This window comes from Podarcis raffonei, chromosome 1 (assembly GCF_027172205.1).
Source record: "Podarcis raffonei isolate rPodRaf1 chromosome 1, rPodRaf1.pri, whole genome shotgun sequence".
NCBI lineage: Eukaryota > Metazoa > Chordata > Lepidosauria > Squamata > Lacertidae > Podarcis > Podarcis raffonei.
This window is the reverse complement of record NC_070602.1, coordinates 127,096,196-127,123,479: the sequence shown is the minus strand read 5'-3', so window position 1 is coordinate 127,123,479 and position 27,284 is coordinate 127,096,196. Positions and strand designations below refer to the sequence as shown.

Genomic DNA, 27,284 nt, shown 5'->3' with positions numbered 1-27,284 from the left:
TTTAAAAATGAATTTCGGTGATAGGCTTTCTTTTGCATAAATGACTACCCCTCTTTTTTTAACCTTGTCCGATGAGATAAATTCTTGACCCAGCCTCTTGTTAATCAGTAGTTTCCGATGTAGCCTAATCACATGTGTTTCCTGTAAGCAAATCAGGTCCAATTGCTCCTTTTTCAATAAATGAAAGACTTGTTTCCTCTTCTGAGGGGAGTTCAGTCCATGAATATTCCAACTTAGTAATTGCAGAGACATGATGTACTTATTCTACTTTCCTCCAACTGCTCCCAGACGCTCTTCTTCTTCTGACAGTGGTATCACTTTTGATGCCTTGTCCAATCCCAAAGGTGGTGGTAGTATGTCTAGTATGCCTGGTTTTAACGCTTTTGGCTCTTCTCCAGCTTCTTTTTGCAGGTCTTCTCCGTGATCTCTTAAGAATTTATCTTTATCTTCCACTGATCTTATTTTGAACTTTTTCCCTTTAAAGGTAAAAGATAGGCCTTGCGGGAATTCCCACCTGAAGACAATTCTATTTCCTCTCAGCAAATCCACCAAGTCTCTGTAAAAGGCCCTCAAGTCCAGAAGATGTTTCGGGATATCCTTGAAAATCTCCACTCTTATATCATTTATTTCCAGGGATTTCTGGAAGTGCAAACTCAATATTTTGTCTCTCTCCTCTTTTGATCGGAGGGTGATCAAACAGTCTCTTGCCCAGTTCTTTCTCCCTCCTTTTCCAAGTCTAAAAGCACTTACTATCTTAAAGTCTTGATTGTCATCCAAGTTCCAATATTCAGCAAATTCCTGTGTAAGAAAGTCACTTAGGTTGCTTTTCTCAATTTCAGGTACTGACCTGATCCTCAAGTTGGTCTGCTTCTCCCTCAGTTCAAACATAGACAGAAGGGACTGGTGATCTCCAAGTTGTTTAGATATCGGTGTTATTTTTCCCTCTAGAACCTCCACTTTTTCCTTAGCTTCTTCAGCTGTCTTTCGATTAGACGTAGATTCTTCCAGCAATTTTTGAATGGATTCTGTGTTGAAGTTCACCTTCTGCCCCAGTTCTTTAATAGTAATAGTGTTCTGGTCAATTTTAGTTGTTGCATCTGCAACCTGATTACTTAATTTATCCAATTTTTCATAGATTTCCCCCAATACTGCAGTAAATCCCTCTTCCGAAACAGCTACCTCTTCTCCCTGTGATACAGGAGGGCCAGAAGCAGATGCTCTGCGTTGTTGATGTACAGTACTGGTCTGCTGCAGTCTGGCCTTGGATCTTGTTACTTTTTCTGTTCCTTTTTCATCCATCTCCCTTTGTCTGAGAACCAAGGTCAGACCCACCAACGTTGTTATTGTAGTGGAAACTCCCAGGCTGGCTACAAGTGGAAAATTCCTCTGCCAATTGTAGCAGTTTTTAAAGCTCCTCTAGGGGGACACCGTATCAATCACAGTCAATGGTATTACAATGGAAACTCTTTCCCGATACTTCCAAAATCCCCCCTCCAGCAAGAAACACGGAGAATGTCCTTAAGCAAGTTCAATTGCAAAGCTTACTGTCAAACAAGTTACAATGTCTTTTAAATAGTGCGACTCTCAATGCGGCAATTCTAGCAATCCTGGCAACCCTTTCCCAGGATTGAGAGGTGGTCTTTATTCTTTTGTACCTTCCTCTGCAGGCAAAAGAAGTTTCTTTCCTTCTCCCCCCCTTCTCCTGCTGTAAAGAGGGGGGATTCTCACGTTTTGACGTTCGGATTTAAAACTTTAAGGCACAGCTTTTAAGGTCTCAGCTTGAAAAGTCTCTGCTTTGATCTTTATACAAGAACGGAAGACGGACTTCCTGTTTGCGCCTTGCCGTTTCAGTGCCAAATCAATATCTTTTTTCCCCCTTTTAGTCCCAATCTTCAAAGCTTCACCTACTTACGGGTCGTTGTTTAATAGCCAAATTGTCACAGGAAAAAGGTCAGCACTCTCCGACAACAGCTGTGCGGCTGCACTCCACGGACAAAGCGATCGACTCTCAGCACTGCACTGCTCACCCCGTTGTGGTCCGGAGCCCCTTACGGGGTTCCCTCATGGTTTGGGGGGGCGCTGAAGGGGCCCGCCGAGACCCACGATCACAGGCTTCTCCCGCCTGTGAGTTTCAAAGGGGTCCCCGCTTCGCCGCAGCGGTAGACCCGAGTTTCGCGGAGCTCTCCCCTCTAAGCTAGAGGGAATCCGCCATTAGTCGTTGGCGCCGCCTCCGGAAGCCCCACCCCATTGCAGGGATTCAAACCGCCGACCTTCTGATTAGCAAGTCCTAGGCTCTGTGGTTTAACCCACAGCACCACCCACGTCCCTTTCATTTGTTCCTTAGCAGGCCTTAAAACTGGGTAAATGCAACCTCAGATCAACAACAACACATGACATATTATACCATGTCATGATTTATGTAACAGAAATAAAGCCAAGATGGAGAAATCATGTGTGAAAAAGTAAATACATCCTTACTGCTTCCATAGGAATTAAGAGGCTAAGTAGGAGACAGGGTCTGCTTATCAAATGCCCTTGCTTAATTGATCACTGGCAAGTGTGCCCACCAGTGGTCTTGCCATCTAGGGATGATGGGAGTTGTAGTCCAACAATAGTTGGGGATCCAAGTTTGAGAAACGCTAATGCAGGGTTTCCTAAACTTGGGTCTCCAGCTGTTTTTGGACTACAACTCCCATCATCTCTAGCTAGTAGGACCACGGGTCAGGGATGATGGCAATTGTAGTCCAAAAACTGCTGGGAAACTGCCCTAATGCAGTGGTGGTGCCCTACTGATGTTGCTGGACTAAAACTCCCATCATCCCTGGCCATTGGTGGTGACTCCTTCCATAATCTGTAAGAGTTGGCTTGTTTCAAGAGTTGGAAGTTGGCTTGTTACAAGAAACCATAGCTGAGACAAACCACAGTTTTACCATGTTTGGATATAATAATAAACTGCTGTAATTAAAAACAGAGGAGAAAGCCTCTGATCTCCTCTTTGCGGCTGTTCTGGAAGCGGGAGGTGATGGCGAGGAAGCAGTTGAGCCTGTGACACTTTTGCCTGTGATGCTAAACCGAAGTTGAGCTTTGTATCCAAATGAGGGAACTCTCTGTGTATGTACGTCTTCCATGGATTCCCTGTTGGTGAAAGTAGATTATCTTCTTTCAGGGCATGGGCGTAGCCAGGATTTTTGTTGGGGAAGGGCAGGACTTTTGTTTGGGGGGTGGGAGAACCGGCCTGATTGGTCAGTTAGTTAAGTATTTCTATTGTTTTACTCGATGGGGGCTACACCCATGTTTTAGGGGTGATGAGTAACTGTGGGATTTCCCACAGTTCACCTGTATGGCAAAAAGGGAAGGAGGTGAATTCAGGGACCCCTGCCCTTTCGCAATTTGCAGCGAGAAATGGGTTTTGCCTCTTAGCTGTGTTCCAGATTGCAGCCATGCAGGCAGATAATATGTGCATAATACCAAGGATATTGTATGCACATGTGGAATCACAGCAACGAATGGGCGTCTTGTTTCTTCCAGCATGGAACTCTTCCCTTCGAAACCCACGGAGAACTCTGAAGGCCACCAAACCATCAGCCCCGTCCGTGCCAGAACGGCATTTGGCGGAGCAAAGGACACACTGTGGCAGACCTGCGAAACTCTCGTGAATCGGATGTGCCGGCTCGAAAGCGTTGTGCAAACCATGAAGCTGAGTATGTTCCGGCTGCAGACGGAAAAAGAGCTGAACCCAAAGCATGCAGGTAACTTCAGAGGCTGGGAACCAAAGGCTGGTGCATGCAATGGCGTTAGATTCATGGGTTGTTGTTTAGTCGTGTCCGACTCTTCGTGACCCCATGGACCAGAGCACGCCAGGCACTCCTGTCTTCCACTGCCTCCCGCAGTTTAGTCAAACTCATGCTGGTAGCTTCGAGAACACTGTCCAGCCATCTCGTCCTCTGCCGTCCCCTTCTCCTTGTGCCCTCCATCTTTCCCAACATCAGGGTCTTTTCCAGGGAGTCTTCTCTTCTCATGAGGTGGCCAAAGTATTGGAGCCTCAGTTTCAGGATCTGTCCTTCCAGTGAGCACACAGGGCTGATTTCCTTCAGAATGGAGAGGTTTGATCTTCTTGCAGTCCATGGGACTCTCAAGAGTCTCCTCCAGCACCAGAATTCAAAAGCATCAATTCTCTGGCAATCAGTCTTCTTTATCTAACGCAGGGGTCAGCAAACTGTTTCAGCAGGGGGCCAGTCCACTGTCCCTCAGACCTTGTGGGGGCCAGACTTTATTCTGAAAAAAATAAATGAATGAATTCCTATGCCCCACAAATAACCCAGAGATGCATTTTAAATAAAAGGGCACATTCTACTCATAAAAACACTTTGATTCCCGGACCGTCCGTGGACTGGACTGAGAAGGCTATTGGGCTGGATCTGGCCCCCGGGCCTTAAGTTTGCCTACCCATGAATCCATATAGTATCCATATAGTTAAAGCTATGGTTTCTCAGTAGTGATGTATGGAAGTGAGAGCTGGACCATAAAGAAGGCTGATTCCTTCAGGTATACTGGGCTGAGGCAGTTTAGGGCTTTAAAGCTCATCACCAACACTTTGAATTGTGCTTGGAAACGTACAGGCAGCCAATGTAGGTCTTTCAGGACCGGTGTTAGGTGGTCTCGGCGGCCACTCCCACTGGCTGGTTCCAAACGGCAGGCCACCAGTCCCCCACCTTTGCTCTGAACCATTTTTGGGTGTGGCATTGAAGCCTACTTCACATTTCAAATCGGGCAAAGAAACCTTCAACATGGTGTCTGCTCTCGGAAGCCTAAGAAGCCGGTCTCAGTGCAACGCACCTCCGTTTCTGCCTTGCTGTCTTGCAGCCAATTTAGAGCAGCGCCTGAATGTGATACAGGAGGAGCACATCGGAGAACTGAAGGTGCTTCAGATGGAGGGAAGAGTGCTATGCCAGCAGCTGAGGGAGTCCCGGGAAGAGGAGGAAAAAGCCAGAAGTCAAGTTCAAAAGCTGAGCGCCGCTCTGGAGATTGCAGCTGCCACAAAGGTACTGAAGTTTGTGGTGATCTAGTCCTGGCGTCCTCAACTTCGGCCCTCCAGATGTTTTGGGACTACAATTCCTATCATCCCTGACCACTGGTCCTGCTAGCTAGGGATCATGGGAGTTGTAGGCCAAAAATATCTGGAGGGCTGAGGTTGAGGAAGCCTGGTCTAGTCTGTTAACCAGGGTAGATTTGATTTAAATCAAATCGATTTAAATCACTAGTCAGTAAGACTTGATTTAAATCTCTCTTTTTTTACTGAAAGACTTATTCTTGCTGGTATAATCTTAATATTTACAACCAGATGAAGGTTTCATTTTTGGAATAATAATTTTTCAGAGTAGTTTTTACAGTTATATCAAAAAGTACTGATTTGGTTATGCTATTAGAAATACAAAGACAGATAATTATGAAATTATTGTGAGGTTTAATAAGTTAACTGTTTATGTTAGGACAACTTTCTGCTGTACTTTATTGGAAGGAGAAAAATAATCATTTCCTTAATAACAATTTAAACAAATTATTTAACTAAAAAACCCCACATCATATCATAGGTATCCGTGTTTGCTAACTGATGTGGTTAAACGGTTAACAAAAAAAAAAACACTCCAGACTGAGTTTTAGCTCACATGAAAAACTTAAATCCTTAAAAATCCAATTTAATTTTTTTAAAAAATCTGATTTTTTTGGAGTATTTTTTTTTTTTTAAATTGATTTTTATCCACCCCGCTGTTAACAGATCTGCCATTTTGTAGATCACTGTTGCTATACTGCGGACTTCGAAAGGATTGCTAAATGTTAATATGCTGTAAGGTTTAGACGTGCGTCTTATACCGAAAATGGGAACGATTGAGAGTTGCTATTCTTTTGCTATATCTCTTAAAATGGGCTAGAAATCATACGGCGGCAGCTGGACCGAAGAGTAGATTGCAGACCTCACGCTCTTATCGGTTTGGTTGCTTGTATGGAAGGGATGGGGGGGAACATTCTACAGTTGGAAGAGAGCCCGAGAATCATCTAGTCCAACCTGCTGCAATGCAGGAATCTCAACATGTGGTCTCCCATCCAGTATTGCAACCATACCAGACCCTGCTTAGCTTTGCAAACGTGCTAGCTGTTACTATGAAGTGCAGGTAGGCTTCCTCTCTTAAACAGCATTCTGGGTTAGCTCCTTTATCACATGACACCAGTCCCAATTATTAATCCTATTTTATTTTCCGGGGAGCTAGACTTCATTCTAGTTCCAAATTCGGGGGGGGAATTGCCCTTAATGTTAAACGTAGGGACGCGGGTGGCGCTGTGGGCTAAACCACAGAGCCTAGGACTTGCCGATCAGAAGGTCAGCGGTTCGAATCCCCGTGACGGGGTGAGCTCCTGTTGCTCAGTCCCTGCTGCTGCCAACCTAGCAATTCGAAAGCACGTCAAAGTGCAAGTAGATAAATAGGTACCACTCAGGCAGGCAGGTAAACGGCGTTTCCGTGTGCTGCTCTGGTTCACCAGAAGCGGCTTAGTCATGCTGGCCACATGACCCGGAAGCTGTACGCCGGCTCCCTCGGCCAATAAAGCGAGATGAGTGCCGCAACCCCAGAGTCGGTCACAACTGGACCTAATGGTCAGGGGTCCCTTTACCTATTACGAAAAATTTATCCTCAGACTTATATATATATTATAAACTTGGGGGTAGAGGGAAGTGTAGTCTGATAACTGCCTTCCCCATTTCTAAGCTGTCTGATGGTGTGGCTTAAGACGTCAGGCTCAGAGCGCTGCGAAAGTTGTTTACCGCCACATCAAGTGTCAGAAAAGTTTGGTGGAAACGCAGTTCAGTTTGAAGTGCGATCGGGATGCGTTACAAAGAGCCCAGCTTTGGGGGGGGGGGACAAAAACATTTGCATATCCAGCCCACCCATGTCCTGCTGTTGGTTTTTGCAGAGAGATGTAACGGTTGCCGCAGATGAGTTGAGGGCAGCGAAAAATAAGATGAACCGTAAACTGCAAGAGGTAAGGCCGGAAGGGTGTTTGGGTTACCATGGGGGGACGGGGAGTGAAGAAGATGAGCTCCCTAAAAATTCAAGAAGGCATTGCAATTGAAACAAGGAAATAAATATTTTGGCGATGCTCACAACATTTTCCATGAGGTGCCTCTCCGTTTCGAAGGCCAGCACGTGTTTTGAATATTTGAGATGAAACTGTTTCAAGCTATGGACAGGTGTAGAATGCAGTGGTACCTCTGGTTACGTACTTAATTCGTTCTGGAGGTCTGTTCTTAAGCTGAAACTGTTCTTAACCTGAAGCACCACTGTAGCTAATGGGGCCTCCTGCTGCTGCCACGCCGCCGGAGCACGATTTCTGTTCTCATCCTGAAGCAAAGTTCTTAACCTGAGGTAATATTGCTGGGTTAGTGGAGTCTGTAACCTGAAGCGTATGTAACCTGAGGTACCACTCTATTTGCTAAAAGTGTTCTGCCGTCGTCCACGTTGCGATAGGCAAATAGAGCCGGACCTTGGAACCCGAACGCCTTGCGACTCGAACGTTTTGGCTCCCGAGCGCCGCAAACCCGGAGCGTTCCGATTTGCAAACGTTCTTTGGAACCTGAACGTCCTGCGCGACTTCTGCAGCTTCTGATTGGCTGCAGGAAGCTCCTGCAGGCAATCGGAAGCTGTGCCTTGGTTTCCGAACGTTTTCGGAAGTTGAACGGACTTCCGGAACGGATTCTGTTTGACTTCCGAGGTACCGCTGTAGAGACGATTGCACGTTTCCAGCGCTCCCTCCCAGTGCCAAGCAAATTGCTTATCCTAGAGCTTAGAGTCTCACACTCTTCTAGCACTGGTTTGAAACGGAACTGGTTTTCCCAACGCCTGCTTTGTCGCTTGCAGCTGACGGAGAAGCTGTCCAAGGAGTCCAGAACGCGGCACTCCTTAGAAGAATCCCAAGCAGTCCTTCTTTATCGGATGCATGAAATGGAAGCGACGGTGGAAAACGAAAGGAAGCAGGTGGGTGAAGCGTCCGTTCTCGTTTTAGGATTCCACCAGAACAATACAGTTTTGCAGGCTATTGACAGACTACAGAGCTACCTCGGGTTAAGAACTTAATTCGTTCCGGAGGTCCATTCTTAACCTGAAACTGTTCTTAACCTGAAGCACCACTTTAGCTAATGGGACCTCCTGCTGCTGCTGTGCTGCCGGAGCACAATTTCTGTTCTGATCCTGAAGCAAAGTTCTTAACCTGAAGCACTATTTCTGGGTTAGCGGAGTCTGTAACCTGAAGCGTATGTAACCTGAAGCGTATGTAACCCGAGGTACCACTGTACTATTGTTTCAACAGCATACTATTCATATTATTAATTAATCGATTAAGTCTGCATACTGCCCTATACCTGTAGATCTCAGGGTGGTTCGCAACATATAATTACAATATAAAAAATACATAATATATAGTAAGAACAGAAGCAAACCAACAATCTCCCCTTCTGCAGCACATTTAAATATCAAAATGCTCCTCCTCCTATGGCAGGGAGGCTTGGCTGGGGCCTTCATTTAGGTGCCAGGCAAAAAGAAAGGTTCCTCTTTAACCAGACCTTTAGCTGATTGACATAAAATGGGGAGGGGGGTTATTGGATTCTTCTTGTTTTTTATTACTTATTTTGCGTTTTTAATATTGTGATTCTATGTAGTGAATCGCCCTGTGACCTGCAGGTATGGGGAGGTGTAAAAAATTAATTAATGCAGTGGTACCTCTGGTTACGTACTTAATTCGTTCCGGAGGTCCGTTCTTAACCTGAAACTGGTCTTAACCTGAAGCACCACTTTAGCTAATGGGGCCTCCTGCTGCTGTCGCAATGCCGCCGGAGCCCAGTTTCTGTTCTTATCCTGAAGCAAAGTTCTTAACCTAAAGCACTATTTCTGGGTTAGCGGAGTCTGTAACCTGAAGCGTATGTAACCCGAGGTACCACTGTAATAATAATAATAATAATATAGCAATTCTTTAGTATAATAATAATAATAATAATAATACACGTTTTAAAAAGGAAGGTCTACAACTTTTCTCCAGACCTACTGCGTGACCATCCCCTGCTGTGCAGGCAAGAATATATACACATTCTTGCATACCGGTAAATGAAATAATAATAATAATAATAATTTATTTATACCCTGTCCATCTGGCTGGGTTTCCCCAGCCACTCTGGGCAGCTTCCAACAAAATATTAAAATACAGTAGTCCGTTAAACGTTAAAAGCTTCCCTAAACAGGGCTGCCTTCAGATGTCTTCTAAAAGTCTGGTGGTTGTTCTTCTCTTTGACATATGGTGGGAGGGCGTTCCACAGGGCAGGTGCCACCACCGAGAAGGCCCTCTGCCTGCTTCCCTGTAACCAAGATGGGTGGGGTATAAGTAATAAACTAGTAGTAGTAGTAGTAGTATCAGTAGTCTATACTGGTAGGCACTCTTTGCAGATTCATGCAAGGTTCTTTTCCAGCCCCTTTTGAAGTTGCATGGGGTTGAATCTGGGATCTTTTGCATGCAAAAGATGGCCTCTGCCACTGAATCACAATCCAAGATTTCCAGTGTTCTCTCCCTGAGCCTTAAGGGTGTGTGTAGGAGGGGAGATTAAGGGTGTGCGGTTATTTATTACCTGCCCTTCACCATAAGGCCCCAGGGCAGGTTACAGCATGAAAAGCAATATTAAAAACAACTTTTTGGTTGCCAAAATGGCAAAAATGGCCAGAAGAATCAGAAATCAGGAAGGCCAAAAATTTAATAAAGAGTGGGGGAAATTTATAACTTATCTTAAAGACCAGTGTAAACAGTTAAAATTGTTAGCAGGATTGGAATAACACTTGTAGTTTAATAGTGAATTTTGGACAAAACGGAGATGTAAAAGATTTGGATTATCGTTAAAGATGCAGGAGGGAATGGCTAACAATAGGACCCACAAAGGGGAGGAGGGAAGTCCAGGAGATTCTAAGGAATCTTGTTTTTATCTTGTGTGTTGGATATGGGATCGTAAAACTGTAATCTGAAAAACCAAATAAATGAAATTTAAAAAATAAAACTTTTTTGGTTGCAAACAGTACAGCTATAGCTTGTTCATTCTTCAGCTGTCTACCTCAGTGAAAGGCTTTGTTGGCGGGGGGGGGGGTTATTTTTAAAAATAAATTACTGAATGCGTTATTTGAATGCCATTACAGGTTCACATTCTGCAAGAGGACTGTAACAGCCTCCGCCAAGATATTGAGATATCTCGGGAGAGGCTGCGAAGGGAGGAAGAGAAGGCTCTTCAGCTGGAACAGCAGTGCACACAGCTTAAATCGGATCTAGGTATGCAAGTCGTTTTGGATCTTCTTCATGCCTTAAGACTAGTACACACTCCATGAGAGCCAGTGTGGTGTAGTGGTTAAGAGTGGTAGTCTCGTAATCTGGGGAACCGGGTTCGCGTCTCCGCTCCTCCACATGCAGCTGCTGGGTGACCTTGGGCCAGTCACACTTCTCTGAAGTCTCTCAGCCCCACTCACCTCACAGAGTGTTTGTTGTGGGGGAGGAAGGGAAAGGAGAATGTTAGCCACTTTGAGACTCCTTCAGGTAGTGATAAAGCGGGGTATCAAATCCAAACTCTCCTTCTTCTTCATGCGCTCCACCTGTAACAATTGGCAGTTTAATGTGTGAAGTGACTCGCTGAAAACCACTGCAGTGTGTAAGCTCTGTCTGTGGTATTAAATCTGCAATGGCCTGTTCCCATGTGAAAGGACTGTGAGACCAGCTCAAGTATTAAGAAGGGGCCTTTTGGATGTCTTTCCAGCCTGACTGACGAAATAGGAAAGTATGTCTTAGCAGGTCTGGAGCCTAAACGTAGGATGGCCTATAAATGTGAATAATAATAATAAATTTATTATTTATACCCCGCCCATCTGGCTGGGTTTCCCCAGCCACTCTGGGTGGCTGCCAACAAAAGATTAAAAATACATTAAAACATCAGTCATTGAAAACTTCCCTAAACAGGGCTGCCTTCAGATGTCTTCTAAACGTCAGATACTGTAGTTGTTTATTTCCTTGACATCTGCTCGGAGGACATTCCACGGAGCGGGTGCCACTACCAATAAGGCCCTCTGTCTGGTTCCCTGTAACCTTACGCCTTGAGTGAGGGAACCACCAGAAGGCCCTCGGAGCTGGACCTCAGTGTCCGGGCTGAACAATGGGGGTGGAGACGCTCCTTCAGGTATACTGGGCCGAGGCTGTTGAGGGCTTTAAAGGTCAGCACCAATTAAACAAACATTAACATTAACTGCAATAATAGTGGGATAGGCATTGACAAACTGCAAAGGAACCCTCTTTTTGGGCTCCGGAGCAAAGCGGGGAGAGTGGCGCAGTGCTGTGAGTGACTGCTTCTTCCGCGGAGCGAAGCCACACAGCCGTTATCGGAGAGCGCTGACTTTTTCCTGGACAATTTGGCTGCAAGAAACAACTACCCGTGAGTAGGAAAAAATTGGATTTTAAACGAAGAAAAAGAGCAAATTCGCCACCGAAACGGGGAGGTATAAACAGGAAATCCGCCTCCCGTTTCTTGTATATAGAACAAAGCAAAGAGACTGTGAGCTAGAACTTTGAAAGATATCTTTGAAAGGGCTCAATCCTAAGATCAAACAGAAGACTTGCCCTCCGGATTGCAGGAGAGGAGGGGGAAAGGTTTGAACTGTATTTTCCTGTAAGGAAAGTGGGGAAAAGAAGCTAAAATCCACTGCTTAGACCCTGGGAACGGACTGCCTTGAGACAATGAATGCCGCATTGTGAAAGGCACTAACGGTAAATAGAGCGCTTTTGACAGCTAACTTTGCAAAAGAGATACAGTGTTTCTGGCGGACTTCTCCTGGTTTTAGAGTAACTTTAAAGTAACTGGAATTGATACAGTCGTCTTTTTTGATGAACTGGGGGACTTAAAAAAGGTTACTTTTTAAAAGCCACAAGTTTGACTGCAATTGTGTCCCCCTAGAGGAAGTTGGATATTATTACAAAAATAACTGGGCCAGGGGGATTTTTCATTTCATAACAAATCCCAGCTGTGGGAGTGACCTTGGACTTATCTAGAGTGTTATGGCAGAGGGAAAAGAAAAGTCAGAGTCGATTCAAGAGAAAACAACGAGGTCTGGTAGATCTTTTCGCACAGACATTGGGCTACAGAGAAGAGCATCAGCATCTGGCGCCTCTGGAGTACCTGGGCCATCAGGGGCTGCATCTGTACAAGCTAAGTCAAAAGGAATGTCGTCTGAAGAAGTTTTAGCTCTGGCACTAGGGAGAATTAATGAATCTTTGGAAAATCTAACCAGGCAAGTAGCTGAAACAAATAAACAGGTAGCCGAAACAAACAAACAGGTGGCTGAAACAAATAAACAAGTAGCCGAAGCATCAGCTAAAATTGACCAAAATACTACAAGTATAAATAACTTGGGACAGAAGGTGAATACCAACACAGAGTCTATTGAGAAACTACTTCAAGAATCCACTCAGACTCGAAAGACTGCTGAAAAAGCAAAGGAGATAACAACTGCCACCGAAGAGAAGATACCACCGATACACAGACGACTGGACGACTATGGGTTGATGTTTTCTATGGTGGAATTGAAAGAGAAACAAACGAATTTGAGGATCAGGGCTGTACCTGAACTTGAGAAAGACAACTTGGCTGACTTTCTTACTAAGGAATTTACAGAGTTTTGGCAACTAGACTCGGGGAAGGAAGAATTTAAGATAGTGAGTGCGTTTAGGCTTGGAAGAGGAGGAAAGAAGAATAACGTGAGAGATTGCCTCATTACTCTTCGAACAAAAGTGGAGAGAGATAAAATCTTGAATTTGCACTATCGAAAGACCTTGGAAATTTATCAGTCAAGTGTTGAGATATTCAAGGACATCCCGAAACATCTTTTGGACCTTAGGTTTAACTACGGAGATCTGGTCGCTTTGTTGAGAAGCAACAGAATCCTTTTTAGGTGGGAATTCCCTCAAGGCCTGTCTTTTAAATATAAAGGAAGGAAGATAAAAATAAGATCACTGGACGACAAAGATAGATTTTTGAGAGATCACGGAGAAGATTTGCAGAAAGAAGTGGAAACTGGGAAAGAGCCAAGAGCACTGGAAAGTGGAATGCTAGATATAGCAAACTTATCCTTTGGATTGCTTGGTTCAGAGAAAGTGACGCCACGGACAGAACAAGAACAGACACTTGGTGCAGTTGGAGGAAAAGTAAAGTAACTACACTATGGCTCTGCAACTATTAAGCTGGAATTGTAATGGTCTCAACTCCCCCCGGAAAAGGAAAAATGTTTTTCATTTATTGAAAAAGGAACAATTGGAGTTGATTTGCCTACAGGAAACACATGTGATAAGGCTACATAGAAAAATACTGATCAACAAAAGATTGGGACAAGAGTTTATTTCATCTGATAAAGTTAAAAAAAGAGGAGTAGTGATCTACGCAAAGGAGAGACTATCACCGAAATTTATTTTTAAAGATGACCAAGGAAGATTTGTGGCAATTGAAATTCAAATTCAAGGAGAGAAATTTTTGATAGTAGGAATTTATGCACCGAATGAGGGGAAATCTGAATTCTTTAAAAAGTTGCATGAGACTTTAATGAACTATATGGACTATAATCTGATTTTGATGGGAGATATGAATGGAGTGGTATCAACAAACATGGATAAGGCACAAAGACAGGTGGTCACCAAGGATGGTAGATGTCAGGGAACTGCCATCTGAGACGCAGGAGGTGAAAGGGCTCACGGAGGGTGAGAGAGACAATTCAGCTGGGGAGGGAACCAGCAGGGGGAGAAGTGGAGTTCCAAGGGAAAGTGAGTCGGAGGGAGGGCTCAGAGACACTTCAAGCGAGAACAGTGGGGAGGTTTCAGGACCTCCTGTAGGGACACCCACTCCTCGCCGGAAACTGTCACGCCGAGAGTCCAGAAGACGCGTTTCCGTTAAGGAGCTTTTATGCTGGAAGAAGTTCCGTAAACGCCCACTGTCCGATTCAACGAGTGACTGATGGAGCCATGCTTAAGCAGCTCCGTCACAGACAGAGGTTTGTGGACTTAGCCAAACTCTGAGGGACTAGGATTTTACGCACAAGCAGCTCACCATCCCATCACAGCAATCGGACAGTCCCTGAAAGCAGCTTGTGCAGAGAGGCATCATGAGCAACCCAGCCGGAGCCGTGGGAGCAGGAGGAGCTGGAGAGGGTCCAAGCCTGGAAGAAAGGTACAGGGTGTTGGAAGTCCAGCTAGCACTGCAAACGGCGAGGCTAGAGGAAAGGAGGGCGCAGGATGCAGAAAAGGCAAAAGGAGCTACACTAGCAAGAAAGATGCCAGGATTGGTGCAGAAGTTTGGGGGGGACCCCAGGAACTACCAAGCCTTTAGGACAGAGATGCAGTATGCTCTCGAACTGCAGTTTAACGACTTTCCCGACGAGGCATCGCGAGTGGCGTTTGTGATTGGCCATCTCGAAGGGGGGGCGAGAGACTGGGTTAGACCCCTGATGGCAGGGAATAGTGAAATGCTGAAGGACACGAGGAAGTTTTTTCGCGCCATGGATTTGATGTTTTCCAGCGAGATTGAACAGGGACTGGTGCGCAGACAATTGATGGCTTGCAAACAGGGTAGCCGATCGGTTCGTGAGTACTGGACTGAGTTTACAATGTTGATACATAAATTGGGGTGGGACCTATCGGCGGAACCCATTCACATGCTCTTTGAAGAGGGGCTTTCTTCGGAGGTGAAAGACGAACTTTCCCGGGCGCCCAGGGCGGAGTCTATGGACCAGCTGACCAAATCAGCGCTGACCATTGGAGCGCGCCAGGAGGCAAGAGCCTTGGAGAAGCGGGAGGGGAAAGGAGAGCGTTGGAGGGATTTCCGCATTCCAGAGATTCCAGAGCCAAGTTTCCCGCCAGGAGAGCCGATGGAAGTTGGAACAGCGCGCGTGCGCGCAGTTTCAAATCCCAGTGAAGGGAGGAAGAAGGAGGGAAAGAGCGCCAAGAAATGTTATCTCTGCCAGCAGCCAGGTCACTTTGCCAGAGTCTGCCCCGCAAAGAAAGGAATGGCAAGGGATGGCGGGAGCTGTTGGGGGGAAGGAGGAGGGAGTCCAGGAGCCAGTAAAAGCCAACGCCTGGCTGCCACCGTCAGGGCACTGCAGCCAGGCCAAGGAGCAGTAAAAGTGCCCACTCCGGAACCTCCAAGACCAGCCCTAGTAATAGAGGTGTTGCTAGAGCTGGCAAACGGATACCCACTAAAGACAAAGGCGCTGTTGGACTCAGGCAGCTCCTGTAATTTTATGAGTAAGGAGTTTGCAGCTGAACACCAGATACAGATACTCCCTTTAAGCAACCCCCTGCAGGTGACCACGATCGATGGGAGGGAGCTGTTGGGAGGAGAAGTTAGCCTACAGACCGTCCCAATGGTTATGAGGGTGGCCAGGCACACTGAAAGGATAGCGTTCAATGTGGCCACCCTGGGAGGGGCTCCCGTCATTTTGGGAATGAGCTGGCTAGCGTTGCATGACCCGCTAGTGGGCTGGCATCAGAGAGTGGTCTCCTTTGGGTCAGCACATTGCCTGGAACACTGCAGAGAAGGAAAGGTGCCAGAAGGGGCAAAGGCCTTTCTAGCAGGGACAGAAGTGGCGGACAAAGGGAAGGTGCCCAAACAATACGCTGACCTGAGCAAGGTCTTCAGCGAAAGGGAAGCAGATAAACTACCACCGCATAGAGACTTTGACTGCCAAATTAACCTGGTCCCTGGGGCCCAGCTCCCCGTGGGCAAGCTGTACGCCATGTCAGACAGGGAAATGCAGGAGTTAAGGGAGTTTATTGATAAAAACCTGAAGAGAGGCTTCATCAGAGAGTCCAGAGCGGTGGGGGGGAGCCCAGTGTTTTTTGTGGACAAAAAAAACACGGATAAACCCAGGCTTGTAGTGGACTACCGGCGGCTAAATGCCGTGTCAGAACCAGTGACTTTCCCCATGCCCAGGATTGATGACATTTTGACCAGGGTGAGGAAGGGAAAGATATTCACGAAACTGGACCTGAGAGGGGCATACAACCTGATACGAATAAGGAAAGGGGATGAATGGAAAACCACCATGTTCACCCCTTTGGGGGCTTTTGAATATTTAGTTATGCCATTCGGATTGCAATCAGGCTCCGCCTGTTTTCAATCGCTCATGAACCATGTCCTGGGACCCTTGCTCTACAAGAATTGCGTGGCCTTCCTCGATGACGTGCTGATATATTCAGAGAATGAGGAGCAGCATGTAAAGGATGTCAGGGAAGTGCTGAGCCAGCTGCAAGCAAACCAGCTGTGGGTGAAATTGGAGAAGTGTCAGTTTCACACCAAGGAGGTGGAATTCCTGGGGTACCGCTTATCAGACAAGGGATTAGCCATGGATCCAGGCAAGGTCCAGGCGGTGCTGGAATGGAAGACACCGAAAACGAAAAAGGATGTGCAAAGGTTCTTAGGGTTCGGGAACTTTTACCGTAAATTCATCAAGAACTTTGCCCACTTAACGGCTCCCATCACGGACTGTCTAAGCAGCAAGAAGAAATTCGTTTGGACGGCGGAGGCGGAGCAAGCATTTGAGGAATTGAAAAGGGCATTCGCTTCGGAAGAACAGCTCCTGCATGTGGATTTACAAAAACCCATGAGAGTGGAAACTGATGCCTCAGACGGGGCGGTAGGGGCGGTGCTGCTTCAGCCAGGGAGCAATAAGTCGGAATGGAGACCGTGTGCCTTCTTTTCGCGTAAGCTGAACAAATCCGAGAGGAACTACACCGTATATGACGGAGAACTACTCGCCATTCACGAAGCGTTCCGGAGATGGAGACATTTACTAATTGGCGCACAGCATAAGGTGCAAGTGTGTACGGACCACAAGAATTTGGAGTATTGGAGAACGGCACGAGTGCTCAACCAACGACAAGTGAGGTGGGCCCAGGAGTTCTCCAAATTCCATTTTGAAATCTGCTATGTGCCAGGTCCAGAAAACATCAGAGCGGACGCTCTCTCACGCAAACCTGAATATTTGGAGGGGGAGGGAGCGCCTGAAGAGAGACATATTATCCCAGAGGACCACTGGGTGTGTGGGGCGGCCTGGGTGGGGCAAAGAGAACTGGTAGAGGGAACGGTAAATGATGAATACGCCCAGGATAAGCTCAGAGGTTTAAGGAGAGAGGGAGAAGACCCCGGAGGTTTTGAAGAAAGAAACGGGGCATTGTATTACAAAGGGGCACTATATATACCCGAAGGGGAATTGAGGGGGAGAGTACTCAAACAGCTGCACGACAACCGCACAGCGGGGCATTTTGGGCAACACAAGACTATGTGGTTGGTGACCAGGGAGTTTTGGTGGCCCAAGGTGAGGGAGGATGTACGGGAGTATGTGAGAAGGTGTGACCAATGCCAGAGAGCCAAAGGAGAAAGGCGGGCGCCAGCGGGGTTATTAGAACCGTTACCCACACCAGAACGACCGTGGGAGGCGGTATCGATAGATTTTATGACTGATCTGCCTAAATCCCAGGGGAAAACCGCCATACTAGTCGTAGTAGACCTGTTAACTAAGATGGGTCACTTTGTAGCTTGCTCACATGCAGTCACGGCGGAAGAGACAGCGAAATTGTTTGTAGAACATATTTTTAGGCTGCATGGCGCCCCCTTGAGGGTGGTCTCCGACAGAGGGAAACAGTTCACGTCCAGGTTCTGGAGGAAACTTATGAGCTTGTTGCACGTAGAGGTCAACTTTTCGACTGCCAGGCACCCTGAGACCAATGGGCAGGCGGAGAGGGCAAACGGTATCCTCCAACAATACCTGAGGTGTTATGTCAATGACAGAGAGAACGATTGGGTCGAAAAGTTGGCGCTAGCGGAATTTGCTTACAATAATGCAGAGAATGTGTCCACCGGGATGAGCCCCTTTTTGGCTAATTATGGGTGCCACCCCAGGGCGTTTCCAGGGGGAGGAGGGGAGAGATGGAGTGTCCCGGCCGCTGAACATTTTGTAGAAGAAATGGAAGCGATCCATTGTCAACTCCAACTCAACTTAGAAAGGGCCAAAGAAGAATATAAGAGGCAGGCAGACAAGAGCAGAAGGGAAGGTGAAACCATTAGGGTGGGGAGTCAGGTCTGGCTATCAACCCAAGGGTTGCCGTTCAAGGGGGGTTGCAAGAAATTGAGACCCAAAAGATTGGGACCATTTGAGGTCATCCAACAGGTCAACCCAGTGGCTATCAGACTCCGGTTACCGAACCACATGAAACTGCACCCAGTATTCCACAGGTCATTACTGTCACCATATAGGGGGGAAGGTGAAGGGGTATCCACACGGGGCCCAGCCATAGAAGAAAGGGAAAGCAGCAACCATGTGGCGGAAATCATCGACTCCAGGTGGAAGGGTAATCAGGTGGAGTATTTGGTCGCGTGGGAAGGGGAACCGGAGTCGGAAAACACCTGGGTGACGGCAGAGGAGGTCCGTGACGAGATCTTGATCGAAACGTTCCACCAAAGGTTCCCCAGGAAACCTCAGCCAGTAGCGAGGTTCCGGAGAGAGTACTTTGGCACCACCGACGATGAGGAGGAACTGGAAGGATTCAGGGAATCGGAGTTGGAAGAAGGAACAGACTCCGATGAGGAGGAGTACTTGAAAACCGGAAACAGCAACAGGTGGAGGGAAGTGTTCGAAACTTCGGAAGATGAGGGAGGTTCCTTCAGGGGTTTTGCTCCCTCGCCTCCCGCAGAGGAGGGGAGGGAAGGGGGTGAAGGGGGCCCTGGAGGGGAGGTGGATGTCAGGGAACTGCCATCTGAGACGCAGGAGGTGAAAGGGCTCACGGAGGGTGAGAGAGACAATTCAGCTGGGGAGGGAACCAGCAGGGGGAGAAGTGGAGTTCCAAGGGAAAGTGAGTCGGAGGGAGGGCTCAGAGACACTTCAAGCGAGAACAGTGGGGAGGTTTCAGGACCTCCTGTAGGGACACCCACTCCTCGCCGGAAACTGTCACGCCGAGAGTCCAGAAGACGCGTTTCCGTTAAGGAGCTTTTATGCTGGAAGAAGTTCCGTAAACGCCCACTGTCCGATTCAACGAGTGACTGATGGAGTCATGCTTAAGCAGCTCCGTCACAGACAGAGGTTTGTGGACTTAGCCAAACTCTGAGGGACTAGGATTTTACGCACAAGCAGCTCACCATCCCATCACAGTAGACTACTGAAAACTTTTTTCGAGATGACAGATAATCTGGACTTAGTCGATATTTGGAGAACAAAGAATCCCCTGGGTAGAGAGGAAACTTTCTTTTCTGAAGCCAAAATGACATGGACCAGAATCGACCAAATATGGGTAACTAGAGGAATGGCTCCAAAGATAAAGAAGGCGGAAATCTGTCCAAGAACTTGCTCTGACCATAATGCTGTGAAGATGGAGATGAAACTAATATCAACTGGCTCTTTTAGATGGAGGATGAATGACATCTTATTTAGAGATGAAAACATGATTAAGAAGGCCCAAAAAACTATCAGAGACTATTTTGAGATAAATATGAACACTAATGTTGAAAAAAGAGTTATCTGGGACGCAAGCAAAGCCGTTATGAGAGGGTTCTTGATACAACAGAATGCAATAAAGAAGAGAAGTCAAAATGAGAAGAAAGACAAAATTTTGGAAAAAATAAAAGAAAGTGAGAAGAAATTGAGAGCAAAACCAAAGTCGCAAGAGATCCTGAGAGAAATAAAGTTATATCAAGTACAATATATGAAAATGATGAATCAGGAAATAGAATGGAAAATTAAACAAATGAGACAAAAGACATTTGAATCAGCTAACAAATGTGGGAAATTGTTAGCTTGGCAAATGAAAAAAGACAAAAATTAAATACTATTACAAATTTAGAAGTGGAAGGAAGGAACATACAGAACCCAGCCAAGATTAAAAAATGTTTCCAGAGGTACTTCAAACAATTATACACACAAGGGCCACAGAAAGAAGCTGACATAGATCGTTTTTTGAAGATAAATGGATTACAAAAAATTTCTCAAGAAAGTAAATTAATGTTGAACTGTAAAATATCTGAACAGGAAATAGAAGATGCCATTCAGAACATGCAATTGGGCAAATCTCCAGGACCAGATGGATTGACTTCAAGATATTACAGAACTTTAAAAGAATGGTTAGTACAACCTTTAAAGGAAGTCTGTAATGAAATACTGGAAGGGAAAAAGGCACCAGAATCATGGAAAGAAGCGTACATTACACTTATACCAAAAACAGAAACTGAAAAAACCCAGCTTAAGAACTACCGCCCCATATGATTACTCAATGTGGATTACAAAATTTTTGCAGATATTTTGGCCAAGAGATTAAAGAAAGTGTTGATGGAAGAGATTCATAAAGACCAAGCAGGCTTTCTTCCAGGTAGACATTTGTCTGATAATTTGAGGAATATAATTAACATTTTGGAAAAGTTAGAAGTCAATATTAATACTAAGGCAGTTTTAATATTTGTGGACGCGGAGAAAGCCTTCAACAACATTTCTTGGAGTTTTATGAAGAAGAATCTACAGGGGATGGGGGTGGGAGAAGGATTTGGAAATGGTATAGGTGCAATTTACTATGAACAAAAGGCTAAGCTAATTGTTAATAACGAGGTTACGGAGGAATTTAAGATAGAAAAAGGAACACGACAAGGTTGCCCAATCTCTCCATTGCTTTTTATATCAGTTCTGGAGGTTTTGCTGAATATGATCAGAAGGGACCAGTTGGTTAAAGGTAACAAGTCGGAGCTAAGCAGTATAAATTGAGAGCATTTGCAGATGATTTAGTACTGACATTATAGGAGCCAGAATCTAGTACCAAAAGAGTTTTGGAACTGATTCAAGACTTTGGTTAGGTTGCAGGATTCAAATTGAATAAACTAAAAACAAAGGTTCTAGGGAAAAACTTAACAGTGATCGAAAGAGAGAGGTTTCAGAATGTGACAGGTTTAACAGTGGTTAAGAAAGTGAAATACCTGGGGATTAACATGACAGCCAAAAATGGGAACTTATTTAAAGACAATTATGAGAAATGTTGGACAGAAGTGAAAAAAGACTTAGAAATTTAGTCAAACTTGAAGCTTTCACTGTTAGGCCGTATTGCTGCGATAAAGATGAATGTATTGCCAAGAATGTTATTTTTGTTTCAAACATTGCAAATTTTGGACAAAATGGATTGTTTCAAGAAGTGGCAGAGAGATATTTCTAGATTTGTCTGGCAGGGCAAGAAGCCCAGAATAAAATTTAAAATATTAACGGATGCAAAGGAAAGAGGTGGATTTGCCCTGCCAGACCTTAAACTTTATTATGAATCAGCAGCTTTCTGCTGGTTGAAAGAATGGCTACTCCTTGAAAACACAGACATTTTGGATCTGGAAGGTTTTAATAATGTATTTGGTTGGCATGCATATCTGTGGTATGATAAGGTCAAAGCACATAAAGCATTTAAAAATCATATTGTCAGGAAAGCACTGTTTAATGTCTGGATAAGATATAAGGATTTGCTTGAAAACAAAACCCCAAGGTGGTTGTCACCAATGGAAGCGAAGGCTCAGAAAAAACTCAATATGGAGGCCAAATGGCCGAAATATTGGGAAATTTTGGAACAAGTGGGAGACAAACTGAAATTGCAGAGTTATGAAAAACTAAAAAACAAAGTGCGAGATTGGCTTCATTATTATCAAATAATGGAGGCATACAATCTGGACAAAAAAATTGGATTCCAGGTGGAAAAATCAAAATTGGAAACAGAACTGTTAGATCCCAAAACTAAGACTTTGTCAAGGATGTATAACTTGCTGTTGAAATGGAATACTCAGGATGAAACGGTGAAATCTGCTATGATTAAATGGGCACAAGATGTTGGACACAATATTATGTTTGCTGACTGGGAACAGTTATGGACCACAGGTATGAAGTTTACGGCATGTAATGTGTCAGGGAACTGACATCGGAGCGAGAGGCGAAGGGAAGGCTCCCAGATGATGCTGGCGAAGGACCAAGCACCAGGGGGAGAAGCAGCTCAGTAGAGGGGGAAGCAAATCAGCGCAACACCAGGGATAAAGGGGGGCAGATGGGGGAATCGGAGAGAGGGCTCCAGGACTCTTCACTGGACATCAGTGAGGAGAGCACAGGTCCTCTGCTACCCACGCCCTCCCTGCGCAGAAGACTCCCGCGCAGTGAGAGGAGGAGGAGACTGGGCGTCAAACAGCTTTTATGTTGGAAGAGGTTTAAGAAACGCCCACTGACGGATTCTGCTGGCGACTGAGGCAGCCACGATGAGAAGGGCTGTGTAGTCAGAAAGGTTTAACAAGGCAATTTAGCCTAGAGAGGTGGCAGTTTACGCACGAGCGACTCATACCCACTACATAATGCCTTAAGAGAGAATATTATGAAAATGATATACAGGTGGTACATGACTCCAGTCAAGCTTGCAAAAATCTATCATTTGCCCGATAACAAATGTTGGAAATCTAAAGAAACTGAAGGTACATTCTCTCACCTTTGGTGGACGTGCCCAAGGGAGATGATATATAATGAAATGAAAAAGGTATTTAAATATACCTTTCTGAAGAAACCAGAGGCCTTTCTCCTGGGCATTGTTGGCCAATTGGTGCCAAAGAAGGATAGAACTTTCTTTATGTATGCCACGACAGCAGCAAGAATACTTATTGGAAAGTATTGGAAGACACAAGATCTACCCATCCTGGAAGAATGGCAGATGAAGGTGATGGACTACATGGAATTGGCAGAAATGACCGGCAGAATCCGAGACCAGGGAGAAGAGTCGGTGGAAGAGCCCGATTTCTGTTCTTATCCTGAAGCAAAGTTCTTAACCCAAGGTACTATTTCTGGGTGAGCGGAGTCTGTAACCTGAAGCATATGTAACCTGAAGCATATGTAACCCGAGGTACCACTGTACTGCTTTGGCTTGTGTGAAAGCATTAACAGTCCACAGCCCAGCCCTGTAGCTCTTACTCAGAAGTTCAATGGAAATTATTTGCAAATAAGCTTGCATGAGGTTTCAGCAGCTAATCCAGGGGTTGGCAAAAAAATTTAGCTGCGGAGCGGTCCACTGGAAGAAGAGGTGAAGGGGGCAAGTAGTCCCACCTCCAGCCACTGCGCTTCCCTGGGGCTGCTACCACCGCTGCTTCTCATGGGTAGGCAAAGCAAACTCGTCCGCTCCGCTCTCTGGCCCACAGGAGCACCAGGTTGGTGGCGGCAGAGGGAAGATGAGTGGCACGAAAGGGCTGGCTCCGGAGAGGGGCTGCTTAAAATGGCACTCAGCCAGCTCAGCCCAGCCCCCTTCCTCCTCTAGGCAGGGCAGGGAGAAGCCAGGAGGAGGGAGGGAGGAGGCACCGCCACAGTGTGTGTGAGGGAGGGGGAGAATGGAATGGTGCAGGGGGGAAATGGCGCAACCCGAACAAACAGAATCCCCACGCCGATCCATGGATGGTCCGCAGGCCGGATCCTGAAGGCAATTGGGCCTGATCCGGCCCCCGGGCCTTAGTTTGCCGACCCCTGAGCTAATCCTTTCTTAGGTTTACCATAAAAAATGTCATCTATCTTAATATTTGTCCTTGCTTGTTAGTCCAAAACAGTATTCTAGGAAAAAAAGAGCCTGGCGCAGCAGTTTCTGTAGCAGAGTTCTATATTTGGTGTTTTGATTTGGAAAAAAACCCCAACAACATCTTAAGTGATAATGGTTAGCATTTTGATTAATAGCTTCAAAATCCAATGACGCTTTCTTTCTGTGGGTTCTGTTCTAGAATCCCGAGAGAATACCATCTCCAGGCTCAATGAAGAAGGGAAAGTAAGTTTAAAAACAGGAAATTTGGAATTCGGCGGGATTCTCCCCCCCCCCCGCTTTAATGTCTTGACCCCATATATACCTACAGTTCAGGTAAGTGCAGCTGATACAGCAAGGGCATGAGGCTAATTATTCAAGAGCTGTACTAATTTAACTGGACTGCCCCATTACATGAAAAATGAGATGGAAAAACGGGATGTATTGACACACCCGGTTGAACTACCTGCAATGCTTTGCGTGTTTGAAGCATTTCCACCCAGGGAATCCTTTCTTTCCTCTTCCTTTAGGCTGCACGGCTGTCTCTGAGCAAGGAACACAAGGAGAACACACAGCTGCGATCAGAAATAGCCTCTTTGCGAGAGGTGGCAGAAAAAGTGCAAGTAATGGGATTTTGTTTTGTTTTTTTAAGGACTCGGTTCAAAATCATGTCTAGCAGAAAAGAGATAGCTTTGCCAAGGTCTGGATAGATTTTGCATGTGCCATTTTGTAAGTGTGTGGAATATGGGTGCTGAAGAACTAGAGGCTGGGGAACAGTCACCCAGGATTGTCTGGTCGAGGTCTTTCCTTGAGGGCGAATGTGGTGCTACTCCTACAACCTGTCGGGATCTCCGCTCGGCGAAGCTGATAAAGCTCATTTTCTTCCCCCGAAACAGGACTCTGTTTACATTCCAGAGACCTTCTCCCTGTGAGAGCAGAGAGCAACTGCAACTAAGGAACAAAGGAAACAGGAAACCAGGAAACATCACATCCGTCTCCTGCCTCCGTGAGAGTTCCAACAGCCTGGAAGGTCTCTGGAATGTAAACAGAGTCCTGTGACTCCACGCAGCTGCTCAGTGGCAAAACAGAAACTAACACAACCTCCTATTTAGTCTCAGTTTTGCCCTCATTGAACTCGGCAGTGAGGAGGATGAGGACAAAACCAGAACAAGTTGAATCCTGCCTGACATTGGCTGTAGGACCTAGTGACCTAAGGCCCATAGAATCCCCCCCTTTTATTATTATTATTATTTCAAATACAATATTTTACTGGTTTTTTCCATATTACATCACAACGTAAATAAACCAAAGCCATCACCACATCCTCCCCACCCCCATATATTCATCAATCAAACCTAATATTCTTTTGTCCCTCCCCCCGCTTCCCTCCGCCCCCACTCGATTTCCTCTACGTTCTGAGATTACACTTATCTTTGCATTTACAATCTCCTCAAATCTTCTATATATTCTTATTATATTTCCTTGCTAATTTACCTTCCCTCAGATACTTTACATTTTAATCTAGGCATATTAGCATATCTTTATTTGAGCAATATTTTCCCATATATTCTTAAGGAAGAAAGCTGGGAATAATGAATTGATAGACACTTCTTGTGACTCTTGTGTCCTTCCTCAAGGCGCTGAATGAGCAGTTGACCCAACAGTGTGCAGAAATGAACGACACCCTTCGAAGTGTTACCGCGGAGAACGCTCAACTCATCTCGGATCACCAGGCCGCCCTAAAGGTGTGGAGCCATTTTCACACGCGTTTCAGAAACCGTCCTATTAATCTGCGATGTGTATGCCATACACAATTTCCATAGGTTGGTGAGGGGTTATCTGGGTTGGGTTCTATCTCTGAGCATGTGACAAAGGTAGGAGCAAAGAATTGTGGGAGGCAAGCCCGTTCTCCTCTGTTTTCTCCCTTCCTGGTGGACTTTTGTACCAACTAATATTTTGTAATATGTCAAGTGGGCTTCGTGTGACACAGTGTTTCCTGAAACTTAGGTCGCCAGAATTTGTCGGACTACAACTCCCATGATCCCTAGCTAGCAGGACCAGTGGTCAGGGATGCTGGGAACTGTAGCCTCAAAACATCTGGAGGCAACACTGTGGAAGCTCAATAGCCTGAGTCTGCACTAAGAAGCAGCCAAGGTGGTCTGGCCTCTTCACCAGCCTCCGCTTTTGTAGCTGGAGTCTGGGCCCTGCCCTCTCAGGCCAGGTGGAAAGAGGACTGCAAAGCAGTGAGCGGCACTTCCAGCTCTTCCCAGCCAAGATTTTCACACTGAAAACGTTGGGTCTTCATTTTATCATTACAAACGCCTTCATAATTCCTTCTTTCTTTTATAGGTGGAGCAGGATAAAATCAATAAGAAGCTGCAAGAGCAAGACTTGATTCTGGATGCTGCCCGGGCCAGTATTATGGCGGAACTGCAGATTGTGCAGAATGAAAAAGCCCAGCTCCAGAGAGAGATGTGAGAGCCAAAGTATTGCTTTCCTATGCATGGCCTGGCTTCCTTTTATGTCATATTCCATATATATGTGTGTGTGTGTGTGTGTGTGTGTGTGTACACACACACACACACACGCATATATAAAATCTTAATACAAGCTCTACTTCAGTCTTAAATGCAAGGCGTCTCATTCTGTGGCATACATCTGCTGTCTGAAATGTGAGGCCTTTGGCTTCTTTTGAAGGTTGCAGAAGTAATAATAATAATAATAGTAATAGTAATTTATTATTTATACCCCGCCCATCTGGCTGGGTTTCCCCAGCCACTCTGGGTGGCTCCCAACAGAATATTAAAAGCACAATAAAATGCCAAACATAAAAAACTTCCCAGTACAGGGCTGCCTTCAGATGTCTTCTAAAAGTCAGATAGTTATTTCTCTCCTTGATATCTGAAGGGGCGGGTGCCACTACCAAGAAGACCCTCTGCCTGGTTCCCTGTAGCCTCACTTCTCGCAGGGAGGGAACTGCCAGAAGGCCCTCGGTGCTGGGCCTCAGTGTCCGGGTTGAACGATGGGGATGGAGATGCTCCTTCAGGTATACTGGGCCAAGGCCGTTTAGGACTTTAAAGGCCAGCACTTTGAACTGTGCTCGGAAACGTACTGGGAGCCAATGTAGGTCTTTCAAGATCAGTGTTATGTGGTCTCGGTGGCCGCTCCCATCGCCAGTCTAGCTGCCGCATTCTGGATTCGTTGTAGTTTCCGGGTCACCTTCAAAGGTGTGTAATGCATTGGTGTTTGCTGCTTTGCTCCACAGAGAAGCCTTGCGTGTCGCACACGCTGCATGCGGGCATGAGGCATCCGAACTCCAGGAGACCACAACCGCTCAAAAGGAGCTCCTGGAGTCCACAGTTGCCAGGATCCGAAGCGAACTGGAGGCAGCTCTGCAGGAGAGGGACTCTCTGCTGAAGGAGAAGGAGACGCTAGAGGAACAGGTACCATGAACATTTGCCATGTTATTTTAAAAATACTGGGTTGCATCTTAGGCCTACCCAGAGTAAACCCGCTGAATTTAATGGGCATGGCCGACTTAGGTCTGTTTAATCTCAGTGGGCCTACTCTTGGTTTGAGACAAGTCATTATATTAAACGTCTGTTTGGGCATTAAACACTCTTTAGAGAAATGTGTGG

General features: G+C 45.9%; 1 protein-coding gene across 6 annotated transcripts in view; it reads left to right on the top strand.

Annotated features, from left to right (window-relative positions):
• Window positions 1–27,284, top strand: part of CCDC150 (coiled-coil domain containing 150) — a 67,898-nt gene that overhangs the window by 8,582 nt on the left and 32,032 nt on the right. For all 6 annotated transcript variants that reach the window (XM_053361734.1, XM_053361725.1, XM_053361690.1 and 3 more), the window contains exons 3-12: window positions 3,529–3,749; window positions 4,864–5,042; window positions 6,967–7,035; window positions 7,911–8,027; window positions 10,221–10,350; window positions 23,849–23,892; window positions 24,177–24,269; window positions 25,284–25,391; window positions 25,996–26,120; window positions 26,912–27,089. In XM_053361734.1, the coding sequence (XP_053217709.1) occupies window positions 3,529–3,749; window positions 4,864–5,042; window positions 6,967–7,035; window positions 7,911–8,027; window positions 10,221–10,350; window positions 23,849–23,892; window positions 24,177–24,269; window positions 25,284–25,391; window positions 25,996–26,120; window positions 26,912–27,089 (1,264 nt within the window). The remainder of the gene's footprint in view (window positions 1–3,528; window positions 3,750–4,863; window positions 5,043–6,966; window positions 7,036–7,910; window positions 8,028–10,220; window positions 10,351–23,848; window positions 23,893–24,176; window positions 24,270–25,283; window positions 25,392–25,995; window positions 26,121–26,911; window positions 27,090–27,284) is intronic.